This window comes from Doryrhamphus excisus, chromosome 3 (assembly GCF_030265055.1).
Source record: "Doryrhamphus excisus isolate RoL2022-K1 chromosome 3, RoL_Dexc_1.0, whole genome shotgun sequence".
Lineage (NCBI taxonomy): Eukaryota > Metazoa > Chordata > Actinopteri > Syngnathiformes > Syngnathidae > Doryrhamphus > Doryrhamphus excisus.
The window spans coordinates 29,080,793-29,099,898 of NC_080468.1; the positions used below are offsets into that span (position 1 = coordinate 29,080,793).

General features: G+C 44.5%; 1 protein-coding gene across 4 annotated transcripts in view; it reads right to left on the reverse strand.

The window, feature by feature from the left end:
- Positions 1-8,989: 8,989 nt before the first annotated feature.
- LOC131126084 (glutamate receptor ionotropic, NMDA 2C-like) overlaps positions 8,990-19,106 on the reverse strand; it is a 100,891-nt gene continuing 90,774 nt past the window's right edge. For all 4 annotated transcript variants that reach the window (XM_058068268.1, XM_058068266.1, XM_058068267.1 and 1 more), the window contains one exon: positions 8,990-17,549. In XM_058068268.1, the coding sequence (XP_057924251.1) occupies positions 16,008-17,549 (1,542 nt within the window). In that variant the 3' untranslated portion in view covers positions 8,990-16,007. The remainder of the gene's footprint in view (positions 17,550-19,106) is intronic.

Consider the following 19,106-nt stretch of genomic DNA (forward strand, 5'->3'; position numbering starts at 1 on the left):
TGTGAGCGGCACAGTCCGGCACGCCTCTGTCCCTCCCACAGGCGTAAGTGGCAAAGAGGCAGGAGAGAAGGGCGGGTTTAACCCAGCTGAGTGTAATCTTAACCAATCTACCCAGCTGAGTGTAATCTTAACCAATCTCATTGCCTTTAAATGTCCAATCAGAGGCCACCATGCATCATTCACCACATACGCCACCTGGTGGGACACGTCATCTGTTCCTGACAGTTACATTAAACACAGTTCTTACTTGTTTTCCACCAGCATTCCTGGTGGTTACATGGCCAAATAGGAGAACATTTGATGGTATATTGGCGCTGTCGCCTCCTCATCCTCCTAGAGAAAACATGAATTGTAAAAAAATGTATCCTACAGCCAGATTTTAACTACCAACTTTATATTGATCATACTTGTTGTTCATTATTAGTTGTCTAATGGCTCACTTTCTCTGTGTTGGCTCATTTGCATACTAACAGTGATTGGATGCAGCCATGGAGATGAGTGATGAGTGGTCTTCTGTCTTCTGGTTTTTGTGGCAAAGTTTTCACTTCTAAAATGTTGATGGGGTGGGGGGGGGGGCTCAGGCAAGTATCTCGACTCTAGCAGCTCAAAGCTAGCAGCTACAACCTAGAAGCTAATAACTTCAAGCTAGTAGCTAAACTTTAGCAGCTAGAAACTACCAGCTACAACCTAGACGCTGGAACCAAGAAGCTAGTATAGGTAGACTTTAGCAGCTAGAAGTCAGCAGCGAGACACTAGTAGCTGGATTTTAGAGAAGCCAGCGGCTAGACTTTAGCATCTTGAAGTTAGCATGTAAAAACTAGCAGCTAAATGCTGATGGAGAGATGGACACAAAAAGAGGTAGCAGCAACATTAGTGGTGATGTGGGTCAAATCAACTTTTTGTTAAGTAGAGTTTTGATAATGTTGAATGAAGCACAGAAGAAAAAAGGACTGATGAGTTAGAAAAGCAAATGAGGAAGAATGTTGCTTTCCTGCTGCAAAGAAAGGCAGGCAGGAAAAGACATTTGGAGCTCCCAGGGTTCACAATGATGTCCATTTTTAAACTCTTCCATTTTGTGTTTTTTTTTGTTCTGGGGCGCGAGAGATGAGGAGGATGTAGAGCGTGAAGTCATTAGTTGCTTGCACACCTTCCAACGTATCCGTGACCCTTCTGCGGTGGCACCAAAACACTGAAGGCTTTCTACGCAAACTAATCAAACAAAATGTCTGTGAGTGACCCTTTAACTCCACGCGCATCCGTGTCCTAATTTCCACCGTGCTATGTCATTCATTTTCTGATCAAATAACTGTTTTTTTGTTTTGTGAGCCACCCGGGTTGAAACAAACACTGAGGTTTGAGCACGGTGCCCACGGGGGACTCGTGAGATGAAACAACACAACTCGCATCGCTTCCTGGCGGGAAGAGAAACGAGAGAAGCTGAGAGAACGGGAAGAAGCACATGATGCGATTATGCTGAATTAAAGAGTATTAAATGCCGCGCCGCAATTACGCCCTCACGGTGCCGCCGTTTGTAATAGATGAGCACGTCGCCGCTCATTTGAAGGCGGAGGGGTGAAAGCGCCGCCGACATCCGGGATGAAATCAGTATGAATAAATAAGCAAGGAAAGAAGAACCACAGTAACCTTTGCAGCCTACTTTCACATTGGAGAAGAACATTGCGGAGTTTCGGAATGCCGTGGATTCATTCATTCATTTTCTACCGCTTTTCCTCACAAGGGTCGCGGGGGGTGCTGGAGCCTATCCCAGCTGTCTTCGGGCGAGAGGCGGGGTACACCCTGGACTGGTCGCCAGCCAATCACAGGGCACATATAGACAAACAACCATTCACACTCACATTCATACCTATGGACAATTTGGAGTGGCCAATTAACCTAGCATGTTTTTGGAATGTGGGAGGAAACCGGAGTACCCGGAGAAAACCCACGCATGCACGGGGAGAACATGCAAACTCCACACAGAGATGGCCGAGGGTGGGAATTGAACCCTGGTCTCCGAGCTGTGAGGTCTGCGCACTAACCACCAGACCGCCGTGCCGCCCGCCGTGGATTCAACGACGCTGAAATCTACTTTAGTTGCGTCGCAATTGTTTCTCTTCCTTCTTCTCCACAACCAAACTGGAAGGTTTTGGAACAATGTCACCTGCATTGGACTGAAAGTGATGTAGTACGCATGTCAGGCCACTAGTTGGCAATGTCACTTTGGAAAGAAACATGAATGAACATGAAACGGGGCTCAGGAAGCTTTTCGGCTATGAAAGCCACCTTTCTTAAAATGTATGTCCGTGGGAGCCATATCTTGTTTCTTAACCACTCGTTGGAGGAGTGGTTAGCATGCAGGCCGCACTCATACCCGAGACTGGAACTATTTAGATAAAGACACATAGACACACCACTGATCCACATAGGGGAGCGGTGCCACCCCTGCGTGGGTGGGACCCAAAAACAGGATAATAGAGCAGGCACTTGCTAGTTCAGGGCTGAGGTCCAGCAGGGAGCTTTGTGACATCCAGACTATTGCTTCACTGAAGAATGAAAGTACAGAAAAGAGTGTACGATATTTAATAAGACAAAGTTTGCTGGTAGTGAGCATCCCAGACCACTAGTTGGTAAAGAAACCTGAAACCAGGTTTTATATTTCTTTCTTTGGTTGACATAACCAAGTCAATCAATGTTGGCTTTATGCTGTATACTGCTAAAAAAATAATAAAGGCAACACTAAAGTAACACGTTCTGAATGAATGAAATAAAATATTTTTATTAAATATTACTTACATAGTTGAATGTGCTGACAACAAAATCACCTACAAATGATCATTCATTCATTTTCTACCGCTTTTTCCTCACGAGGGTCGCGGGGGGTGCTGGAGCCTATCCCCGCTGTCTTCGGGCGAGAGGCAGGGTACACCCTGGACTGGTCGCCAGCCAATCACAGGGCACATATAGACAAACAACCATTCACACTCACATTCATACCTATGGACAATTTGGAGTCGCCAATTAACCTAGCATGTTTTTGGAATGTGGGAGGAAACCGGAGTACCCGGAGAAAACCCACGCATGCACGGGGAGAACATGCAAACTCCACACAGAGATGCCCGAGGGTGGAATTGAACCCTGGTCTCCTCGCTGTGAGGTCTGCGCGCTAACCGAGACTGCCGTGCCGCCCTCTAAAAATGATCAATGAAAATCAAATGTATGAACCCATGGAGGTCTGGATTTGGAGTTATACTTAAAATGACAGTGGAAGAACCCACTACAGGCTGATCTAACTTTGACGTAGGATCCAACTTTGATGCTTTAAACCAGGGGTGCTCATTAAGTCGATCGCGATCTACCGGTCGATCGCGGAGGTGGTACTGGTCGATCGCTGGTCGATCGTGGCGTGACATTAAAAAAATATCATCCTAGCATCAATGCCGTCACTTGATTGATATACAGGGCAGCCATTCAGATGACAACTGAATGTTGCCCTTCGGGCGACCAATCAAATCAAACAACGTCTCTAAGTGCAGCAGAACTTACGATGTCAGCCTATCATCCATCCCCGTTACTTGATTGACATACAGGACAACCAGTCAGATGACAACTGAATTTTGACCTTTAGGTCACCGCTCATGCGTAAACAACGATGCAAAGTGCTAAGCTAGTCGGCGAATTGCGTCAGATTTTAAGCCCTCGCTAAAGTTTATGGTCACTAAAATGAGTGAAGGAGCTGGACCAAGTAAAAAGGCAAAAACATATCACTTCCATACGGAATGGGAGGTGGACTTTTTTTTCACAATGTCTTTTTCCAAGTGCGTTTGCCTCATATGCCATTCTACCATCGCAGTAGGGAAATGAGGGAAATGTGGAGTAATGTGGAGGTAATTACAAAAAATGTTAATAGTTAATTATGTGTGTTTTGCAATATTGGCTCATTTGGTTATGTAAGGTACATCAACATACATTGTACGTACAAATAATCCTCAATACATTTGAAAATAAATAGATGTTTTGCATTTTTGTAGTGGGTAGATCATTTTGACTCGGTCATTTTAAAAGTAGCTCGCATGCTGAAAAATTGTGAGCACCCCTGCTTTAAACAAGTCAAAATAAAAGATAGATTAAATGGATGGATGGATGGATGGATGGATGGATGGATGGATGGATAGATAGATAACAATAGATTATAACAATAGATAGATAACAATAACACTGCAGTGAAATTGCCAACGAAATGTCATTGCCTGGCTCCCGTGTAACAATGAATAATAATAATAATGATAATAATGTGGAGAATAAATAGATGACATCAAATATGAACAACAATGTACAGCGTAAAGAGTAAATTTACACAAATAATTTAAATCATTTTGAATGAAGAATAATAATTTCAAGTTTTGCGTGTACGTGTGGGCAGGTAGAGGGGCTTATTTGGCATTCAGCAGTCTGATGGCCAGGGGGAAGTAGCTGTCTCTCAACCTCCCCGATGCCAGGCGAGAAAACAGTCCATGCTGGGGGTGTGTGGGGTCAGAGTAGATCCGATGGGCCCTTGATATGCAGCGGGTGTTATGAGGTGCAGCTGGTCGGCAGGCTCTCGATGGTCCCTCTGTAGAAAGTGTTACAGATAGGAGGGGAGAGGGAGGCTCTTCTCATCCGCCGCAGGAAGTGCAGTCGCTGCTGTGCCTTCTTTGCCAGAGAGGAGGCGTGGAGTGACCAGCCAAGGTTGTCTGTGATGTGCACCCCCAAGTACTTGGTTGCGCTCACAACTTCTACGGCTGTGTCGTTGATGCAGAGTGGAGTGTGGCTGGGTCTGGATCTCCTGAAGTCGACAATGATCTATTTTGTTTTGTCAACATGACCAGGTTGTTCGCCTTGCACCAATCCACGAGGTGTTTCACTTCCTCCCTGTAAGCCAGTTCGTTGTCCTGAATGAGGCCCACAACTGTTGTGTCACCCGCGTACTTCAGGATGTGGTTGCTGCTGTATCTGGGGCGACAGTCATGGGTCATCAGGGGGCTGAGAACACATCCCTGGGGTGAGCCGGTGTTCAGGGAGATGACACTGGATGTGTTGTTGCCCACTCTGACATACTGGGTTCTATCTGTGAGGAAGTCAAGCAGCCAGTTGCACAGGGAGGTCTTGAGGCCCAGCGACTCCAACTTGCATACCAGGTCCTGGGGGATGATCGTGTTGAATGCTGGAGGCTCATTAGTGGGTGTGGCCTCCGTGTGCCTATATGACCTCCCTGCAATGCCTGGGCATGCCCCTGATGAAGCGGCGGATGTTCTCCTGAGGGATCTCCTTCCAGACCTGGACTAAAGCATCCACCAACTCCTGGACAGTCTGTGGTGCAACCAGGCGAGACATGATGTCCCAGATGTGCTCTATTGGATTCAGATCTGAGAAACTTGCGGGCCAGTTGCAGGAACTGCTGACACACTCCATCCACATGAGGTCTATCATTGTCTGGCATTAGGAGGAACCCAGGGCCAACTGCACCAGCATATGGTTTCTGTATGATGCCCACTAATGACTTCATGTCTCTCAGCCAACCACAAAAAGCCGTGCATGCAAAACGAAGTATGTATTCTTTCTCATCTCATGAATCTCAAGGAGAACAAAGAGAGAAAAAGAATAAAAGAGAGATGCTCGTTGAATAAATGTAACTCATTAATATTAGTATTAGTATTAGTATTAGTATTAGTATTAGTATTAGTATTAGTCGTATTTACCCGTGATTGTCCATTGGTTGTTAGCTTTGTGTCCAGCCCTCAACCGGTCAGAAAATATCTAAATCCACATTTTAATATCAACCAACCAACTTTATGTTCATCTTGGTTTTGCTCATGTGCATACTAACAGTGATTTGATGTTTACTAAGGAGGGGGGGGGGGTCGCTTTGTTGTATGTACTGTAAGCATTCTGCTATATTCCAACAATTGTGATAGCAAAGCCAAACTTATGTCTAAAAAGTCTGATTGGCAGCTTATTCACGTCAACTCTCATTTTGTGCTATCTATGGACATCCTAAAACAATATCTAGCAGAAATGTGGTGAGACAGACAGCGTGTCATTGCCTTTCCGCACCCAGCAAGTCTGAACCATCTTCCTCAATGTCTTATTGTCAGTATCTCCTCTTTCTCCTGCTCCTGCTGACTGATTTCCTTGGGGGAGCAAAGTGAAATTGACTATGCTTAATTCAGGATCCATGACATGGATACTTCTCCATGTCATCTTCTCCAAAACTTCTCTTTCAAGCTGTTCCTTCTGTATCACCCACAATGAAAGGTCTGTGTATCCGATGGTAAAACCAGCCAAAAAGAAGCAGAATTAGTGCATATCCACCAGAAAAGTACAAGTCATGTGATCTTGTGTCAACTCTATTTGGTGACGGTGGTCAAGAAGTCAAGGCTTTGATGAACGTCCTTCAACGTCCTTCAAGTGGCTTTGTCTTTTTGGCAGACGCAGAGATCTTGTGGAGGCCAGGCAAACTCTAAAAGAGGATAGACGAGGGACTCAAACAGGACTCTTTGGCCTCCAGGCTGCAGACTTAGATGACTTTTTGCTGGGGCCCCATTCAGTCCTAGGGTTTTAGATCTGTGGACTTCTCGTGATCCAAACGGAGACTTAATTTCTGTCGGGTTTTTCTTCAAAAGCATCCAGACTCAGGTTCATCTAGAATTGATCTAAGTTGGCTTGTTTCACAGGGGACGGAGGTGTTTGGATAGCTGGATGGACCTGACCAGGAAAAAAGTGTCCTGCCGAGAACCTCCCAAACATGGATGGACCAAAAGGTATTTTCTTCTGTTCATTCTTTTTCTTCTATTTTTGGTTGTTCCCCTCCAGGTAGGAATCTCATTTCATAAAAGAAAGAAAGAACGGGTCAAGAAGTCGTTGATAATAAGGCAGCTCTCGGCTATCCGGTTGTGGAGAGTAGAGGGAGACTGCTTAATTAGAGGGCCACGCTTTGGCTATGGGGCCGGATGTCGGGTGTGTCCCTCTGAAGACACCGTGTTGGCAGGCAGGATGCTGAGCTGCTTGCAGACAGAGCTCAGTCACCTTGGAAGGACGAAAGGAAGATGGACAGCGTGTCGCTAGCAAGATGCGACACCCGCTAATCACAGCCACCACCTTCATGACCCATCCGGTGGACTCCAAGCCTCCCAGGTGAACTTTGGGTGTTCCGTGTTGTTCCTTGGGTTTCCGGCTAATGATGGAAAGGCTGTGAGGGGGAAAGGTGTGACGAGAGATTGTGGCAGTGGGAAGTAAAGGGATGGAAAATCAAACATGGAAAGCTGATGAAAGCAGGCTAGGAGGTGAACACACTATTAGCTTTTTGGCGGACTTTGCTGGACATGGAGGCTAAATGAATGAAAGTAGCATCCAAACCAGGCTTTTGATTTATTCATTAAGATGAAATCTGTCCTCTCTTTAAATCTTTAAATGTCCTGACCGACAGAATTCTCTGGCAAAGCTTTTATGATCTGTCATCACCCAGCTTGTTTGGTGATTTCATATTCAAAAGCGCAGAGAAGAATCTTTCTTTGGATTCCATCTTTATTGTTCTGTTATTTGATTTTATTCGTTCTGCCCTCCTCCCCTGAAATCGGGTTTGAATGTGAAGCCTGAGCCTGAATGGGCCGAGCGCTGAGATGGGAGCGATTGTGCGAATTGTGCCTGAAGATTGCTGAAGTAATTAACGTTCCTGCTGGCTGGCAGATCCAATCGTCGCGGATGGGAGACAAGCTGCGGCCCCGACACATACACATACACACACACACACATGCGGATGGGAGACGAGCTGCGGCCTCAACACACACACACACACACACACACACTCTACATCATTCCCAGTATTTGCAAAACTGTTGCAGCTCCGCTCTTCTTCCATGAGGACAACCTGTCTGAGTTTTACGTTTTCATCTTATCATTGAGGAAGTTGTCAAAAGAGACTTCCAGGCGTCTTTCAAGGGATTCTCCTCAGCATCTCCCTCATTATTCCCCTTCATGGATAAAATCCCCGCCTTGCATCTCACACTCACAGAAATAAATCTAGCTCTGGGCTCACGTACCACTTCTTGTCCTGTATCTCACTCCCTGGTCTTGCCCTCTTTCACTGCTGTTATTATCTCCTCCCCAAAGCGACTCATCACCCGCACTCCATCCTCCATCTCCATTCGCCCGTTGTCCCAAATATTTCCTCCTGGTATCACCACAGAGGTTCTTATCTTCTCCCCTCCTGCCTCTCCTCTGCAGCCCCCCCCCCCATTCTCATCCGCCAGCCTTTTGTCTCAAGGTGACTCGGAGCGGTTGTTGACTGGATGTGGAAAGTCACACTGCAACTGACTTAGAGCGATATTTCTACATTTCCCGAGTTTTAAGGGCTACTTACTCATTGACTTAGCAATAAATCATGACCACAATATTAAGTCACACTGCAACTGACTTAGAGCAGTAGTTCTACATTTCCTGAGTTTTAAGGGCTACTTACTCATTGACTTAGCAATAAGTCATGACCACAATATTAAGTCACACTGCAACTGACTTTGAGCGTTATTTATACATTTCCTGTGTTTTAAGGGCTACTTACTCATTGACTTAGCAATAAATCATGACCACAATATTAAGTCACACTGCAACTGACTTAGAGCGATATTTCTACATTTCCCGAGTTTTAAAGGCTACTTACTCATTGACTTAGCAATAAATCATGATCACAATATTAAGTCAAACTGCAATTGACTTAGAGCGATATTTCTACATTTCCCGAGTTTTAAGGGCTACTTACTCAATGACTTAACAATAAATCATGATCACAATATTAAGTCACACTGCAACTGACTTAGAGCGATATTTCTACATTTCCCGAGTTTTAAGGGCTACTTACTCATTGACTTAGCAATAAATCATGATCACAATATTAAGTCACACTGCAACTGACTTAGAGCGGTATTTCTACATTTCCTGAGATGAAAGGCTACTTACTCATTGACTTAACAATAAATCATGATCACAATATTAAGTCAAACTGCAACTGACTTAGAGCAGTAGTTCTACATTTCCCGAGTTTTAAGGGCTACTTACTCAATGACTTAGCAATAAATCATGATCACAATATTACACTTTAACTGTATTGCACTTTACATTTTGGCAATCTCAAAGTGCTAGAGAGTAAAAAATGAAGTTGATAAACAAAGCAGGAGTATAATATAAAATTGTTTCCAGTATAGTATACTACAGTAAAGTAAGTTATTTAGCTTTGCCCAACAAATGAAATCTTGCCTAAAGACGCAACAGCATCCACAGGTTGCTTCATTTAAGAAGTGCTGAACAACAACGTTTAAACTTCCACTCTGTTCGGCAGAGAGGTAACGACATGCTGTCAGCATTTTCATGACCAGTACACACCGATGACTTCCCTAGCCGCGTGCTATACTGTTTCAAGAAAATCAATATTCATCTATTCCAATCAGCACTTCTTCATAGCACAAGTTAATGTATACATTCCTGGAACAAGTCGACTTTTTGGGAACCTACATCAGTGAATTTCAAGACACAGCAGATTAATTTTGCACTAATATGTCATTTCACATATTTTCATCAGATTCCACCTTTTATTGGTTGTACAAATTATTTCAATCGGAAGTGTTTTCAGCTTAAAGGTTTGTTTTTTTTCATCTAGTCTGTTTATCTTATATTTGGCTTTATTTGGCCCTGTTTGGCATTTCTGGATTTCGGGTTGTTTCAAAATCTGTCAACTGGTTTCATTATTTGACACAATTATTGGGTATTAGTTTGGGGCGGCTTTGGCTCAGGATGTAGAGTGGATGGCCTGCTACTGTTAGATCCCTTTTTATCAGTGCTATGAGGGGGGGAAGTATTTTATTTTCAAAACAAGTATTTCCATCTTAAAGTTTCTTCACTGCAAATGTTTTGCCACTTGCCAAGATTTAAAATGATACTTCTAGACATGTTAGTTCATCTACTGACCTGATAGTATAGCCTTCATTTTTGAATCAGGGATTACTTTTTGTCTACTTTAGTCCAGAAATGTTGAAAGAACTCTCAAAAGAAGTTATTTTAGTTGGAACCACTAGACCTTTCTACTAAAGACCTTCTGGCCTACTTGGCGGACTTGGAAGTCTTATATTTGGCAAGGCCTTTTAAGGATTTCAGATGGATTTATTATTCAATGTGTCAACTAGTTTGAGTATATACTCTGCATATTAATTTACAGTAATATTATATATATATATATATATATATACTATACATATACATTGTATATCGTGCCCTAAACATAACCACCACTTGTTTTTTCCGATTACTCGATTCATTAATTTCTGTAGAAAACTCGATTACTGAAACATTTGATAGCTGCAGCCCTAAATAATACGAAATATAATAATGTTTCATCAGCAGGAGGTCCAGCAGGTTGTTCAGAAAGTTGAAGGTTGGTGGTTCGATCCCTGCTCTCCCCACCCTGTCACTGTGTATTTCACTTTTATTGAGTTAAGGATAGGGTTAGTATTTCCACCTTAAATATTTCTTCCCAAGTAGTAGTTATTGAAGTAGTTATTTTCACCACTAATAGTTTTTAGTTTTACTACTACTTTCTACTAAATATAGACTTTCAGGCCTGCTTATTTCTCGATAGAAATCTTAATTTCCTTCATACATGGACAGATAATTTCCCACATTTTAACTGTTTTTTCCCCCAATAAAATCTTGTCTTCTTATTTTCTATTTGGCCAGCCTTTTTGCAGTGCATCTATTATTTATTATCACAGTCAGGTGGTACCGGGCAGTGGACCTCAGCCCTCGGGTGAAGGAGGTTGCTATTTGTGTGCATTCAAACGTGAACAGACCACTCCACCGTCATTAGGTTAAAAGTTCTCTTGTTCAGGTTTGTTGTCGTAACTGGGGGCACATTGGAATTGGGCTTGGTCCAGTCTCTCAACAGCTTTCAAGCAGTTCTCCAGCTTTTCGTAGAACTGCCAAGAGTTGGTAAAGGTGGACGAGATTAAATCCTTCCCTGAAATTCACAATGCTCACTTGCTTGATACCGTTCCTGTGCCCGGTAGAGCACATTGGAAGCAAGTTGCCAGTTACCAACTGAAGAAAAGTTTTGGCAATGATGGACACAAAACCTCTGGGATTCCACCACACAGACCCCAGCCGTAACGTGATTCTCTGAAAATCAGGATTGGTGCGTAATCCTGCTAACAATCGAAAACAATCAAAATCATTTCTCTCTGATTCGGATCCATGTCAATCAGCAGTTGACTTGCTCCCCAAACATCCTGTAAGCTAGGATGCTAACCATCACAGGGTAAGATCAGTTGCAGTTGGTTTGAGACGGATGGTCTGTCTGGTTCAGGTACCTCAGTAGCAAACCGTCGCCCTGACATTGACCAAACCATCTAAGGCAGGGAACAGGGGGGTAAATGTGAAAAGCAATGTGACTCAAGGCTCTTTACAAAAAGAGACACGTACTTGTGTTCATCCAAAAAGGCTCTTTAATTGGTCTAAGTGATTAATTACAGGGCTGAGGATGGTGGGTGATACAGATAGTATAATAGCGCTCAATCACCTCATTTAAAATTGATCATTAAGCAATTACGGGGGATGGGGAAGCAGGACAAGGAAGAGGGGAATACAAAAGAAGGGGGAGTGGACATCCTACTAAGCAAACAGAGCTGAGTTATGAATACAATAATAACAAAGTGGCTAGCTTTACATCATGTGCCACAAATGGGAAAATATCGAAAAGTGCCTATAAATTCCTATCCTAAGTAGATTACATGAATAATGACACTCAATAAGATGAATATAGCATTTTGGAATAAATACTGTGAGGCCCTGTGTGTTGTCTGTGCTGTACTGCGGCCCCACGCTGAGACCCGATGAGGACGAAGAGCCCATGTTTGGTTAATAAGACACCTCGTGCTGGTCAGTGCTGTCCGGATCGTTGCTTTGTGTTCATGTGGACTGCTTTCTTTCAAGGAAAACAACTTTTTTGGAATGTTGCCCGTCATCCACAATTCTTATGTGAGACATGAACACACGGCTTCCTCCTTTCTGTGCGGTCTAAAGATATACAACAAAAACAAAAAGAGGCAGCTAGGACACCTTTTCCACCTATAAAGCCTCCTGAAAATACTCAAAAAAGCCAACAAGGTTTAATTTCCATCATGTGAGCCAAATATATAGAGGAATATTGTTATTATTATCGTTTGGAACATTGTTCCGCCCAAAAACTACCGTACTGGCGTAGTGACACACCACAGGGGCTAGCTACTAGCCGAATTGTGAATAGCTTCAGCACACACTGGCGCCCGATGCCTAGGTGCCTAGGCTAGATGTAGCCTTCCTTACTATGTTGCTATGTGACATCAATGCACCCGGGAAGGAAGTTATACTAAAATACTACACGTATGACATGTTAGCATCAATGTACTTGTTACTACATGCTCACAGCATGGATAGAACACCTTGGTGGAGGTGTTTTAAATAGCGCCTTTCTAGGCCCAATGGGTGTGTCCCATTATGTGCCTTCATTGGCTGCCTCTCTTTTACCTGTTTTTATATCTTTAGAACACATAGAAAAGAGAAAGATGTGGGTTCATGCCTCACATGAGGATTGTGGACGATGCGCAACATTGCCGCCAAAAAGTGAGCTTTTCCTTTCAAGGGGAACTGCACTTTTGGAGGAATTTTGCCCATTAACCAAAAGTCTTGTGTGAAACATCATCAACACTTTCTGTGCATTATAACACTATAAATAGAGTTAATGTGAGCTAGCTAACAATGCACGTCATATGGAGATAACTACCTACTGTATTTTATTATGAAACCCTCAATAAAAAAACTTCTCGAAGAACCTTTTATGGTTCCTGGTATGCTGTGATTCTATATGAACAAGTTCAAGTATATTAAATGTCCCCGCAATGCCGCCTCCTGTTTTCTTTTTTCTACCCCCTCCTGCTCCAACCCGGCAGCTCCAAGTTTGCATCGCAAAAAACATCAGATAAAACCAAATAATATTCCTTATAACAGGGAAAGTGGAGTTTACATTTTTCCCTGGCAGAGCAAATCTGTTTAGCATGTAAGGGTATTTACATCAATAATACTATCTGCCCCAATGGCTGGACAGGACCCCCCACCCACCAAAAATGCACAATGTTCAGTACTACAAACAATGACTTTATATCACCAGCCACCACCCAAAACAAGCAGACAAAAAAAAAACAGTTGGTGACAGATGCACGATCGTGCACGATCGTCTTAAAAATGCACTGTGTAGTGATAATGACCAAATGTACTCGTTTCATACTCGTATCCGGCAAAAATGCATTATCCGTAACAGATACTGGTTTATATCGAGTATCTGGCTTATCCCTACTACTTACAGTATTTTGATGATTTAAAACACTGGAATCTCTATGTTGACCAACTATTTGACTTATTGCCACAACCCTCAACAGTACACATGTGAGGCATGATTGATAACCTCGTCTTTTCCAAACTAACAACTAGGGATGTTCCAATCAATGTGTTAATCCATGAATGAAGTTGGCTGACACCAATACTGATCCCATAGATGCAGTGTAAATGTTTACATGTACGACTGGCCAGGGCCATTGACATCATTGGCTGGGCCTGGGACAAAATAACCCCCGCCCTCGCCACACACACACACACACACACACACACCAGTTCTGGGCCCCCTCTCATGCCTGGGCCCGGGACAAAATACCCGTTTGTCCCCCCCCGTCAATGGCCCTGCTACTGGCTATATTAGGGCTCACCAAGGTTTCTTCCTGTGAAAGATACTTTTACTAAATGAAGATGGCCAAGAGCTACTTATGTTGGTAACATTTATTTTCCTAGCTTATTTCAAGCCAAACAAAGTCAATATGCTTGTTTTACTACAACATGCTGGTATCCACAACACACCTATTCTATTTCACAATGCATTTATTTCTAGTCTTCTCACAACATTCACTGGGAACCTGAATGAAAAGCAGGTTTATCCACCTCTGCTTAGCCCTCCGCCCCAGCTGCATCCGCTGCCTTCTGAAGCGCAGATGCAGCCAACCCGAGAGAGGAAATAAAATAGTGTTAATTCCGTGTGCCCGTTTCAAGCGCGGCACAAACGCTCTCACTCGCCACACTCGTCATGCATCACACAACATCCAGAGTCCGATGCAGCCCCCCCACACAAGGAAAGTTCCTCCCACACTAAAAATGCTAGTGTGTCTGCATGCTCCCAAATCCGTACTGAGGCAGTACTCATCCCCAAATGTTGCAAGTCAAGTTGGGACAGGGGCTTCATAGCCGCTGCATTGACGCATGATCACATTGCAAGCCTCAAACTCACCACACCCTGCCAAGTGTTCCCCCCAACTGAGGCACCAATCTAAGCTTTTCAACGCGCCCCCCTGTGAGACATTTTTGAGGCACGTTTTGCAGACATGCTTGTTCTGGATCCTGCAACGGGGGCGGAGCTGATCGGAGGAGGGCATCAGCGTTTTAAAGCAAGTATCGGCCATTATCGATGCCGTCCTTTTTCGCTGATATCGGCAGATACCGTTTGGTGACCAATCGACCGGAGCACCCCCACTAACAACACAGTACAAGTAGCATTACTAGGGCAAAGCTATAGGCAAGGTGCTGTTATACTCTGCCAGAAATATAGTACTTGGTGTGAGCTACCATAACAATATTACTGTGGCTGGGTTAATATCTCAGGTCAGTTATGGAAATGGAACACTGTTGGTGTTTGGCTGGTTGGTGGTTGGCTTAAGCGTCAAAATAGCTGCGTCCCAATGACATGCATTTTAAGCTAGCTCATATTAACTAATTTTCCTACATTATAATGCACAGAAAAGGGAAAGAAATATGTGCTCATGTTTCACATTAGGATTGGGAATGATGGAAAAAAAAATCAAGAAAAGTGCAGTTCCCCTTTAAGAGCCGCTCATTGGATGCCCTCTCTTTCCTTTTACGGCAACTTGTTGGCAGTAGATATATTAGGTAGGATAGCAAAACATTGTTTCTTTTCCGATTGAGAGGCATTTGAAAAGTCTAACCTTCTTCAACTTCGTTTTTGGTCTCTGTCAACACCTGAGGAAAATGTTGGGCTCTCAAACTGCTACATGCGCCAATAATTAGCCAATAGTGTGCATCTAGTCACTGCTGACCAATGTCTCTCTTCCTCGGCTACAAGGCCAAACTAAAACTAAAGCATTAAAAGTGTTCTTGGTGGCAGGCTACTTCCTGGTTCTTGGAAGACAAACTGTTCTTTTCTCATTCTGGGTGGAGGACAAGAGAAAATAACGTTCTCAATATGCACCAAAATGTTGGTAAGTTCTTCACCGGCCCATACAACAATTCCCTACAAAGTTCCATAGAAATGGGTTCTGCAGTTTTTGCATAAACCTGCCAACAAAAACTTGTGAAGATGAGCTTTCAGATCTGTGATGCTTCTTCACGTCTTTGAAAACACTCTAATAAGTTGCTGCAAAAATAGATAACCACTTTAAAGAAGGTACCTGATATCTTTTTGCAGATCCTCAAACCGATTATGTCCTCCCAAAAAACGCTGCTCTGTCAAAATGTCTGATTTGTGTGCGTCCTATCATAACACGTCGCTACTGTGTCTGCTTTGTATTGTTTTTTTTAGATGACAGTTTTCAAAGATCCTTTAATCTCCTCACAGCGTTATCATGTCAACAACACCAAAGTGTGAATTCCATCCACAGTAAAATATATACGCCACAATCACAGCAGGACAACTCTGGTTATACATCCACCACGCACCGACACGCCGACACTTCAGTGCACATTTAAAGCCCATAAAGTGGACACGAAAGCAGAGACAGGCTCAATATTGCCAACTTTCAACAGTGTTCTCAGGGGTAAACTGCTAATTCAACTCACAAGAACTTGTACTATAAGGACCTAACCTTCTCCACAGTGGTCTGTTGTCTCCTCCTGGTTCACACCTCCGACTCCAAACTGGACACCCGTCTCCAGGGACGGAGCACACACGGGCTCCCCACAGACTGGCCGAGTCCTCCTTGACTCACATGAGTGTCGGATCCAGTCTGGGAGCCCTGATAGACCCCATAACCTCCGTAAACACTGTCCTGGTACAAGAGGGCCCGCTGACCCCCACATCGTCCACCACCACAGGCAAGCAGCTGGCACACTGGGCTGGGGCCCGGGTGCCTGCCTCGGGTCTGGTTGTGGCACTGCAGGGTAGAATGGCAGAGGGGTAGCCCAGGATAAGAGTTCAGGTAGTGGGCGTATTGTTTGCTGAGCAAGCTAGTGGCTCTCCGCACCATCCCTCGCCCAAGACCAGCACCATGCCGCACCGCTTCTCCGTATGTCGGGAGATGAGTGGAGTGGGAGTATCGCAGCCTTTGGCCTTTACGCCCAGTAGGCCTTCTGTGGTCCTCCCTGATGTGCAGGTAGGCCTGGTTCCGAGGGAGGCACAGGTTGTTCCGGACGGAGGCAGGGTTGTAGGCCTTAACAGGTGTGGTCTGTGTGACGATGCAAGGGAACAGGTCTGGAAGCGTGGAGGGCGACTGGCTTGAGAGAGATGACTGGGATTCGTCCAGCTGGTGGATCTGCTCGCTCCCCCAAGTGGCTTTAAGGAAAGAGGAGCGACGGCGCCTGCGTTTTCCCCTGAGCATGAGGTCCTCTGGAGGCCAGGAACTGTAGTTCTCCACCTGGGGACACGTACCCTCCACAGAGTAGATACTCTCCATGCTGGGTGCAGAGATGTGGTTGTCCTGCAGGTGGTTGGCTTTCAGCTCACTGAGGCAGATGGGAGGCTCATTCTTTTCAGGATTCCTAAAATTTTTTCTCTCTGCATCCCCGTCCCCACACTGGAAGCTCTTAGATCTGTGTTTCCTCTGGTAGACGCCCACTTCTGTGTGCTGGTTTTGGGGCAAAGAGATGGGGTGGGAGGTATAGATGTCAGGTAGCTGCAAGTCAGTGTAAGAGATGAACTGCGAGTGCGGGTGGGCATCCGCATAGAGTCTTCCGGTGGTCTGGTAGTGGTGGGAATGTTGATGGGGGAATGTCTCACTAACTGCCAGTTGGGGGGTACTGAGGCTGGAAACGGGAAGCGAACGCTCGTACAAACAGGAAGTAGAGCGAGTCGGGAGCGTGTAGCGCAGCGGCGTGGGCCTGGTCACGGCCCTCTGCTTTTTCAATGACGTCATGGCGACCAGAGGCGGGGAGCTGGATCTCTGTGGTAAGTGGTTCTCCATGATGTATGCGAATCCTCCCGGTACGGTCTCTGTAGCGGCGTGCGGGACACGAACGGGCAAGCTTCCACCATGCCGACTCAAGTGCTCTATGGTCTTGGTGGCGTTGTCCAAAGAGCTCTCCACATTGGCAGTGGAGACCAAGTCCTTTGCGGTGCGCAGCATCTTCAGCATGTTGGCTTGGGCGTAGTTGGACGTCAGGTCTGGTTTAGCAAGACCAGAACGCCCATTATCCTCCACCCCTTTGAAACAACTGTAGATACCCTGGAAATGAAAGACAAAGGTTGAAAACACAGAAGCCATCAAGAAACAAAAGAGAAAAGAGAATTTGTGTGAAAGAAACATTTGGGAAAATTGGGAAGCTTTATTGGACTGCAGTGGTTCCTTGTCAGAATTGTTCTTAAAGGTCGCACATTGTAGCATTTTTCAACCATTTTGAGTAAGTTGTCCCACAGTAGCATAACAGAAATTAATTGTTTCAAAGCGCTTTTAATAAGCCCTACTGGGAACATATTGTTTTGAGTGCTAATGAACTTTGTGTCTGTGTTCAAGAAAAGATGTTGTGTACGTTTGACATATACACTATATATCCCATACAATGTGGTATCACAAAGAAGGCGGGCACAGCAACACTAGCATAGCTATTTCAACTCAAGTGCTAACATTACATTGTTAAAATGTGACCATGCTAGGTTAGCATATTGATAGAAGATAAAACAAATAATCAAACTTACAAACTGTAGCTTTATTTTAAGATGTGTAGCAACGCCTCCTTTATTACAAAGTGGCGGGCATATAATTGGGGCAAAGGCAGGTCAGAAGAGGTATCCTGCCTATGAGGAAGGGGGTCTTTCTTTTTTCATTTCATCGATGCAAGCCTCAGCTTTAAAAGTGAGCGCCTCTTCTCTCAAATCTCCAGCAAACAAGTAATGGAGATTATAGAGTCTTCTCGTGTTTGGTTCCCGTGAACAAGCCTCAGGGACAGATATTAATTACTACTCTTAGAACATCATAAAAAAACAGTGTTGTTTTCATCCGCAATGACCATAACCAAATCATTTTGTTAACAAAGCTTTTTTCATGATGAAAACGAGACGTTGACGAGCTCAACATAGTAGCTCTTGACAAATGTCTGAGACTGGACAAAAATGTTAGTGGGCGGTTCATCAGACGATTAAAACGTATGACATTTCAACAGAGTGTGTGTAATCTTTCAGTCAGAAACCAAACTAAACTAAAAGTAGCAATGCAGCCACGCTTAGCATGCAGCGAAGACCGGGGTTGGATTTGCCACTTGGCATCTCTGCGTGGAGTGCATGTTCTCCCCGTGCGTGGATATTCTCCTGCGACTAAAAAGTGCCAGCGCTGAGAGGGAGAGAGAGACGACCCACTAAACTGACGAGTCAAACGACGCCCGCAGAGCAATTCACGGACAAATACAAATCTGACGGACGCTCAACTCGCACATTCTAGAAAAAAAGCTGAATTTAATGATGCCCTCGGGGGCACCTCATGCGGTTTTAGGATCTGATAGCCCTTTTAGCTGTTAATCTGATCCGGGCTGAATGGTGTAATTACACAGAAGAGCAGCACAGAGGCTGCAGTCTCAATAGTCACATCCCAACAGCAACAATGGCGCCAGCTCACCAGCTGCTGAGTTACGTGAATAGCACAATGAGACCTTTAAAGTTCAGCGCTGAGCCAACACCCGGAATGGACGCTTCATCTCCTCCTTGCTTTTACATCTACAGCCTCAAAAATCATTGTTTTTGTCCGGAATGGAGCCATCACCTTCTGCCACACACCTTTCATTTGTTAGCC